We start from the raw sequence: 9495 nt of genomic DNA on the forward strand, positions 1-9495 counted from the left end.
AACTGAAGCATATTCATACCTTCCACTAAGCCTCTGAATGAGAACCTGTTGTATCAAGTGGTATGGGTTTGGGTCATTCAGGTTTTTGAGGTGGTCTCCACACATTGTCATGCTCTTTACTTCCAGACTACGAGATTTGTGCAGCATTTCTGATACATGGAGCTCTAAGGTCGTCATCCTAACTTTTCTGGCTTTTCGTGAGTCACTTCATCCCCGTTGGCCAGTGTTTCAGCAATACAGAAAAGGTCTTTTTATCCCCATCTGAGGGCACCTCTTTAGGCATAAGCTGCAGAATTTGGCTGAGTAGACATTTACGGCTAAAACCGTTGGGCCTTGATCACTAACAGGTAGACCCTCCCTTCTTCCTTGCAGCTGTTTCTAGCTATGCTAATGCAATGTGCCGGGCTGAACTTGGCACAGATAAGAATTTCCCTTCAGGAGCCTGCGACTGCCAGTTTGCAGTGCAACAGAAACAGCGCTTTCCAAAAAAAGCTTTCATTCACCACCATGCACAGAGTGGAGGTTAAAAATGGGGAAGTCTGTGAGCATGTTTTTCCCTTTAATCTAGCTCTTTATCTTTCCTTGCAAGGTCTGGTGTTTCTCCTCTAGTCTAGTTACCTCCATTCATGGCCAGACTTTCTCACTTGAAACAGTCCTTTTCTGCGCCAGTCCATGTCCTCCCGTGCCCTTACCAGTCTGTTGGCTCCTGCTGACTCTCCCCATTCTCCTTAGGTTACCCGAATCTCCACCCTTCTGCAAGCACATAGTCTTGCCATAGTTTTGCATCCTTCCCACATCGCAGGCTCGGGGCTGGATTCACATCTGTTCTCCAAATGCTTTTTGGAGGATGGGTGGGGTTTGTCTTTTTTATAATGGGGTTGGATGGTGAAAGAGCCTCTGATGTTGGTTTACAAACTCAGCCAGTTAGCTATGAGACTGCCTCTGATCAAAAAGCTGCGTTGGTTGTCATGTAGTACCATTTTCTCAAATTGTCACTGGGTTTATATTGCAGTAAGAGATCATAGGCTGTCCCTAGATAAACCTAGGACCATCTTTTTACATTTGGGATATGGACAAAATCGGTCTGTCGCTTTGCTGGTGCTCAAAATCCCACAGCAACCTCACTAACTCCAGTGGAGTTTATCATTTCCTCTGGTGTAGGGACACATCACAGCAAATCCAGACTAGTCAGTCAGGATGATTCTGCTCTTGCAACATGAAGGTATCTTCAATCACATCCAGCACGCAATTTCACGCCCACCTTTCTGGTCTTGCTGTGTGATTTGGTTTTACTGCTTGCTTAAATTCACTGTGTTTTTCCACTTAGGCTGCTCCAAAGTAACATGCATCAGTTTGACTCGCGAAGCCTCCATCAAGCTGTCTCCCTTACATGGGAAACAAATCTCCATTCGCTACTTGGACATGACAGACTGCTTCGTCCTGGAGGACGAGGGACTGCACACCATTGCCGCTCACTGCACTCAACTGACCCACCTGTACCTGCGCCGCTGTGTCCGCATCACCGACGAGGGTCTCCGCTACCTGATGATTTACTGCACATCCATTAAGGAACTGAGCGTGAGCGACTGTCGCTTTGTCAGTGACTTCGGCATGCGGGAGATCGCCAAGCTGGAGTCGCGCCTCCGATACCTTAGCATCGCTCACTGCGGCCGGATCACAGACGTAGGCATCCGTTACATAGCCAAATACTGCAGCAAGCTGCGCTACCTCAACGCGCGGGGCTGCGAGGGCATCACGGACCACGGTGTGGAGTACCTCGCCAAAAATTGCACAAAACTCAAATCGCTAGATATTGGCAAGTGCCCTCTGGTCTCAGACACCGGCCTGGAGTTTCTAGCCCTCAACTGCTTCAACCTGAAGCGCCTGAGCCTGAAATCATGCGAGAGCATCACTGGGCAGGGCCTGCAGATTGTAGCTGCCAACTGTTTTGACCTGCAGATGTTGAATGTGCAGGACTGCGATGTCTCTGTGGATGCTCTGCGATTTGTTAAACGACATTGCAAGCGCTGTATTATAGAGCACACCAACCCTGCCTTCTTCTGAAAGGACACCCCACACCTGTCATTACAATGCAGTATTAAAAACACTGATGTATAAACACACGCTCCCATATTCAGTAATGCTGTCTTTTCTATAGCTCACGGGAGTCAGCTTTTCTTGTATGTTGTGGGTGAGGGGGGTTTCTAGAGGACTATTTTGTTTGCTTTTTATGATCACTTTTTAAGGTGCGGTGGGTGTCCATGGAGAGGCTGCCTTAATGCAAAAGCAATGAGTGCTCAGCATCCCCAGTGGGGTGCCATTTCCATAACAGCCATGATCTTGTTCCAGGCTACAGTAGCTACCTCCAAAGGAAATAGCACATAACCCCTCCTTTGGAAATGCTACTAAGCTGTGTCAAATACATCTGAATTCCATCTGTGCTCATGAAGCTGACTATGCAATGTGTGTCTGTGTTCCCCAACTTCTTCCAATATGGCTGATAAAGCATCCCCTTGTCTCCAAGTAGTTTCTCTTTGGTAGTCATCCATTGTAATCCCTCAGGAAATACTGGGTAATGTTCTTAACCATGCTTGATTGAGACAGAATAAGACCTGCTGGCCATTGCCGAGCACTCTGCTGAGTGAATCTGGAGATTGTGCCCATGCATGGATTCTCTTGGAAAGCCCACCTCCAGGTCGCTTGTGCATCATCACTACTTGCCTTCGTTTCTAAATCCACCCTCTCCTGCATGTGTAGTACCACCCTCTGGTAGCAGATAGGGACTTCTGGGTCTGATAAGCAGTGACATATTCACCTGAGTGAAGGAAAACAGATGAGCTATTGGTGGCCTGGCAAAGGGAAAAGCCAGCAAAATCAGCCTGAGAAGCTGCTGTAACTCTGCAACAAGCTGAGATAGCACTGTAGTACACCGGGGACTCTCTGAGGCGTTGTGGAGCAGCTTGCACGGGGCAGTCCCAATTGCTGTGCTGCGTGGCTGTCACCAGAAAGTCTGTCTTTGTTCCTTCACTGTATCTCTTCAGCAGCCGTGGCACCACTGCAGTTGATGTTCCCTGAGCAAACCAGGCACGTGCGTCGAGGTAAATTCAGTGTGTATGTGCCTTAATACACATAGAAACCCGACCCTTTTCTGTGGCCTTCCAGTTCAAAGGATAGATGGCTGATCTCGAGACTTCAAAGACGTTAGCCTGATGTTAGATAACACCCCTGGGGACAGAGCGGCTGAGAGTGTTATTCACATTAGATTTGGATTTTGTGAAACCTTGTTTGCGTGTGTTCCCTTAAGCTGGAGAAGCAGCTGCTGTTCAACAGGGAATTAAAACGCCAGCGTTGCCCTGTGACACTGGGAGCCCCTTGTACTCTCATGGTCACTCTTGCTCATGCAAGAGCAAGAGTGGTTTGGAGGTCCCCCCATCTCATTGCCTCCTTCCCCAGAGCGTGTGGTCATTTCATGGTTACTTTCTTCACAATTTTCTGGCAGCCGTTTCTCTGCATTTTCACATGTAATGCTCAGATCTGAAAGCCAGACACGTTAGGGGTGATGATATTTTCAGGCAGGCCCCCCTGCGCCTGACTGACAGGTGAATTCATACGTTCAGCTCAAATGCTATAAATGTCTCGGTAGAGAACATAAGAAGGAAAGCACCATGTCTGGTTTTCATAAGCAGTAGTTCCATCATCTCCAGACAACACTAATAAAATCATTGATATGAAGTGAAAATCCATATGCTCGAGAAAAATAATAACTGCTGAGGAAATACTTGTAGCAATGCCCTCTCAAATTACAAAAAAGCAATGGTTTGGACATGTCCCTGCAGAGGGAACTTGTCCTACTGCTGCAAAAATTCCTGTAACTTATGTCTGTTCCTCCAGTTTTGAGTTTCTTAACATACAGGATGTCATCAGCTCTGAATTATAAATCAGATTGTACTGAAGCAAAGAGGGCCATGGAAAATGAATTTGTCATTGCTACTATTACTGGTCAGTGACTAATAGGGGGCGATACCATCCTTTGGCCAGTTAATATCACTTTGGTTTTCCTTTCTGTATTTTTAAAATTAGAGATTCTTCTCCAGCAAGTAGTACAGTATATTTTATCCAAGCCAGCTATACTCTCTGTTTATCCTTTATCTCAAAATAGCCCTGAGGATAGTTAAATGTTAAGCCCATTCCTGAGGATGGTGGGATTTTGAGCCATTTGCACTCCTGAAATATAAGGCCTCATTAGTAACATTTAACTGTTTATTAAAAAAAAAAAAAGCTATTTTTCTGGCTATGCTAAATTGAGTGAATAGTGCTACATGGTTTTTAAGGTTTCTAATGTTTAAATTGGCCTGTACTGTACAAATCTCACTATAAAGCCTTAATTTGCTACCAAGAAATAAAGCAATATATTGGTAACTGATGAGCGTGCATCGTCATTTGCACTACTTGATTAACTTCTGGTGAAAAAGAAAAGATTAAGTACTTGTATAACTTTTCTTGAAAGGTAGGTAGGTGAATGAGCACATCAGCACATCAGGTAGGTGGATGACTATATTAGAAAAGGAAAAAAAAATATATTTGTTATAGATTATGACCTTGCCTATCTGTCTTTAAAATTTGATTTTCCTCATGTGTCTCTCCTTGACCCTGAAACATAGTCAGTAACTAGAAGTGTAAAGGTAGGTAGGTGAATGAGCACATCAGCACATCAGGTAGGTGGATGACTATATTAGAAAAGGAAAAAAAAATATATTTGTTATAGATTATGACCTTGCCTATCTGTCTTTAAAATTTGATTTTCCTCATGTGGTTCTCCTTTGACCCTGAACATAGTCAGTAACTAGAAGTGTAAGTAAAAGAAAAAACAGTATATAAAAAGCACATGTATAAAAATTTCAGGAGGGCCTCTGCATTGGTTTAAGGGCAAGTTAACATATTTGATGTGAAAAGTAAAACGGAATGACTGAAAGGGTAGAGCACTTACTAGTGCAGTGTTGCCTTTTGAATGCTCTAAAAAACCTACTCTGGGAGGCACTGGTGGAAAATGAATAAAGGTAATTTTTCTAAGCCAAACATTTTTAAGTATATAGTCTTACATGGTCTGAGTTGGCACTCTGAGACTGCTACTTATTTCAAGAAAATTTGAATTTAACTTATTGATACAGCTTGCCTGTTTTGACTTTTAATCTTTTTCCTATGTCTACTCGCAAAATGACACGACCAGAAAAGAAACTGAAATAGTGCGTGTGGAGCTGAGCTTGCTGGAAAGATTGCAACATGTGACTGAGGTGTCTTCGTTCCATTTTGGGGTTGGCAAAGACTATAAATTTCCTGAGCGAAAACATTGTTGGTTCTTGAAGCATAAAATTCGGGCTCAGGCACTGAGGCTTCTTCTGCTCTGCAATAGCATGTGGTGATCTCATCAAAGGAAGCAGCGATGAATCACATCAGTCAGGCTGGCATGTTGTTTATGTCTTTGGAATAATTTGTTTCCTGTGTAGGAGAGGTCTCTTAGAAAAGGCGCATCTAAACTACCATGCACTGTGATTATAGCCAAAGCTCTGTATCTGGGTATTCATCCTTCTCATTCCCTTGGCTTTCATAAAAAGTGGAACTGTATTTTCCCCGTTAGCAGCATGAGACTGATGTGAAGTGCGACACTTTTCCCTTTTTGAGCTAGGCTCATCTGGCTTCCTACAAAATGCAAAACAGCCTCTGATGGGAGTCCTGGACTCGGAACCGTGGTCCAGACTGTAACCTTCACTAGTGGCTTATGTGGCTTCTGAAAACTTTTAGCCTTTGAACTGGAAAATTAAAAAGCTAGTAAAAGACCTAATTTTAGCACTGGGCTTGAAGCAGGTCGAAACTCTCATTAAAAAGAAACATAGCGACCATTTGGACTGCAGACTGGCTGCCCCACGGCTGCCAGTGTTAGTTTAAAGGGGAAAAGTTCTCTGGCAGAGTTGGTGCTGGCTTCTCTTCCCCCAGCGTTCCCCAGGAAAGTAACCTGCCCTCGGTTTTTTATAATTTTGTAAATTTAGCTATTCGTGCTGAAACTTCCCATGCTGGGCTTTGAAAATGTTAGTTGAAATGGTTCATCTGGTTCTGTAAATAAAGCTAGGAGGAAATGTCATTTTGCTCATGTTAAACTCCTGGTGACCTTTCCTTTGAAAACGGTTCATTGCTCTTCATCTCCTCTAAGGCCTTCAGAGTGAAAGCGTGAGCCTTGCCGGGAGGTCAGCTTTGGGACAAGGATGTGTCTCACTGGTCTCCCAGCTAAAACTCACCCAAATTTAGCTGCATTACATGACTTTGAACATCTCCAAATCCTCGACCAAGGAGAAAAGGGGCACGCTCAGGTCTTTTGGAGCTTGCAGTCCGGTGAGGCTGAGATTTGGCAAAGCTGAGAGGCGTTTATCACTCTGGCAGTGTGAAGGAGGACATGACCTACGGAAGCTGCCTGGGAAGTCAGGGCAGGGTTGAAAGATGGGGTTTTGAGAACTGGGACAAGAAGAAGGATGAAGGAAATTTCCTGGGCAAGGGCGACTGGGACTGAGATGAGAAGAGATTGAATGATTTTCAGCAAAGAAACCGGGGCTGGTGTTAAGAGAGAGGTGGGTTTGTATGACTTGTTGAGCAGGGAGAGTTGGGCCAGAGAAAGGGTAAGTACTGAAGAATGAAGTTTGGGGCAGGAGCAGAAACATGAAGAAAATTAACTGAACATCATTGAAATACAGTACACTCCCTCGACGAAGGCTCTGAGAAAGGCTGACAAGCTGTTTCCGTGAGGATGCCTCAAATTTGAAACAGCCTTTCAAAAATGAAATAGTAATTTTGCATTTAATGCATCCAATATCTACCCTTTTTTATATTTTGTGAAGCCAGAAAATCTTTACAGGCAGAACTTCTGCCTTTACCAGCAAATGTATACGGAGGCCTGAGACACTGTCAGCCTCAGTGTCTTGCTCCTGCCTTTACACCTTTGCGCGAGGTAGTCTGTCGAGAAGAACAAGGCAAGGCAGGTTTGTAACATCTATTCTTCTGCACTGGATTTCAGCAACACCAGCTGTTCTGCTTTGCTAAAGTGTGGAGCCAAATTCGTGCCCTTTTGACGACTGTTAAAGGGCATAATAATCATAGGTTCAAGTTACTGCCAGGCAGTAGACATCAGAATTCAAACTTCACTTAACAAAAATACATCTAACTGAACAGCATTACTGCATGCTATTAAACAGATTAAATCAGTTTTCTCCATAAAATAGCTGAGGGATGTTTATTTTCGTGCACCCCTGCTGTACAGCTGTATGCTTCAGAGCAGGTTTTTTCCTCTATTTTTGTCTTCTGTGAAAGCTGGACAGAAACATCAGGTCATTTTTCCCTTGTCCTCTGGATGATCATAGAGGCGTGTCTGAGATTTAAACTAGTTAATGGAAATCTTTTCCAAGTAGGCTCTGCTAATACAAATTTAAAAAAATATTATGAGTGCAACAATCCAGTTGGCCATAGATATGTCAGATTAAGCCATTATAAATACAAAAGTTACTAAACAGGCACCAGAGAGAGAACCAGAGGGACCAGAAGGGGAGGGATCTTTTTAAAAAATAAAAAAACCCATGAGCTTTTATAAATGACCCTGATACTTTTAATGCAGAACAGAAATCTTAACCATTCCTTCTAGCACTAAAGATACTGTGTTCTTTGGGTTAGAATAGATTAGTTTTCCTTTGTTTTTTAAAGAAACATTGCATGCCGTAGCCTCAAGCTCACATAAATGGTAGATGGAAAAAGTCATCTTAAAAAGATGAGAGAGAATGCAAAGAGGGATTTGAGCCAAAAGGAATGAATATTTTTAACAGCTTCGTGTTGCATTGTTGGTCTTTGATGGCTCCTAAAATATTTTTTAAAATCAAGTAAATGGCCATTCTTGAGAAGTTTCCGTTACTTCTTGAATACACTCCATTCACACAATTGCCTCAGCACATAGACATCAGAGCTTTAGAAAAACTGAATTTCTAGCTATAAAAAATAAGTGTAGCTAATTTACCGTTTATAATTTGCCTTATCAAGTGTTTTCACATCTTTATCACTTGTCATATAAAGGATATATCCTAAGCCTTTATCAGGACAACTGAAAAAATATTTCTATATATTTATTAATAACAAATTACATTTTTCTGACACCCAAATTTTGCTCTAGTTGTCTGTTCCTGGTCTATTGTACGCTGTGAAAATACTTCGAAGAATAGAGCTTATTTCTGGACTTGAATTACACTGTATTTGATTACGGTCATGTATCTTGTGGTGTTACGGTTGTTGATGCGTCTTTTGTGACATGACACTGCAGAGTAGCTACCTGCATTTCAGCATGGAAATAGAATTGCCTAACACATGACGTATGTGACACATAACAGTTGTCAGGGCTCAGATGTCATGTGCGACTGGCTGCCGGGGGTCTGAAAATACCCATCCACAGTAGTATCAGCACTTTTGTAGTGATTCATTCCTTAACTGCATGAAGCATCAGCCATTTTATTGGGCATAAATTATAGGAACAAACTCTAACTTCAACACCTGCTTTGGTGAAGGTAGTAGAGCTGCGACTTTTTCTCCATGCCATCCTTTCCTTTTCTCTTCTGCCCTCAGAGAGTTATCCAAGCTCCTGCGAGAGTCTGAGGTATTCTGCCTACATAGTCATGGATAAGACAAATAATGTCTGGCTCAGTATTAATAGGAGGAGTAAGGCCATTTACTTGGCAGGCAGTCCAGGTGAGGTGATTGCTGCAAGTCAGTGGCCACTCAGTGGCCAAATCTTGCTCGTGTTTCTCAGTGGAGGTGGGAAGTCCATGCATGAATGTCAGTAAACAAGATGCTTTCCGATGCTTGTTCTCACAGTGATATGTAAAAGTACAAGATGACTCAGCGGGGGGGGGTCAACATAACCAAATCATTAAAATCGTCTTTGTTAAAGTAGCGTAGTAGAAAATCAGGTGTACGTCTATCATGAGCCACAACGGCTTTCACTGATTGCTAGGATAAGACTGAGCTGCTGGTGAGTTTTCATAGCATAGCAGGCCATCACTCAGTGACACTGCTGGGGCAGCACTGGGTTGGCTTTTTGTCTCTCTGGTGTTGTATTCCTGTACCTGCACCACCGTGGTGGGACCTGCTGTGTTTTCCAGAGCCAAGAAGGAAGGGAAAGCTCAAGCAAGCGAGGAAGTGCCGGGCATATGACAGTAGCAGGAGAGCTGTGCAGCTGGGGAAGGGAAGGAGCGGGGAGGCACTTCATCTGTCAGGACAGAGAGGAATGTCCTGGAAATACAGCTGCCTGAAACAGCCGGGGATGCGATGGAAAACCTGCGAAGGGTTTTACAACAGTACGTTCTTGCCACTGTGGCATCACAGCGTCTGCATGGTTGTGTGTGCATGGGGACCTGAAGTGTTAAAGCAAGGAGCCCACTGTCAACATCTCATCAGCGAAAAGGAGAAGAAATG

At 43.6% G+C, this 9495-nt stretch overlaps 1 protein-coding gene across 1 annotated transcript in view; it reads left to right on the forward strand.

The window, feature by feature from the left end:
• The window catches only part of FBXL7 (F-box and leucine rich repeat protein 7), a 153018-nt gene extending 148596 nt beyond the window's left edge, over nucleotides 1-4422 (forward strand). Inside the window, exon 3 of the mRNA XM_009287995.2 lies at nucleotides 1328-4422. Coding sequence (XP_009286270.1) covers nucleotides 1328-2064 — 737 coding nt within the window. The 3' untranslated portion in view covers nucleotides 2065-4422. The remainder of the gene's footprint in view (nucleotides 1-1327) is intronic.
• The last annotated feature ends 5073 nt before the right edge of the window (nucleotides 4423-9495 follow it).

Source organism: Aptenodytes forsteri, unplaced genomic scaffold (genome assembly GCF_000699145.1).
Source record: "Aptenodytes forsteri isolate BGI_AS27 unplaced genomic scaffold, ASM69914v1 Scaffold27, whole genome shotgun sequence".
Classification (NCBI taxonomy): Eukaryota; Metazoa; Chordata; class Aves; order Sphenisciformes; family Spheniscidae; genus Aptenodytes; species Aptenodytes forsteri.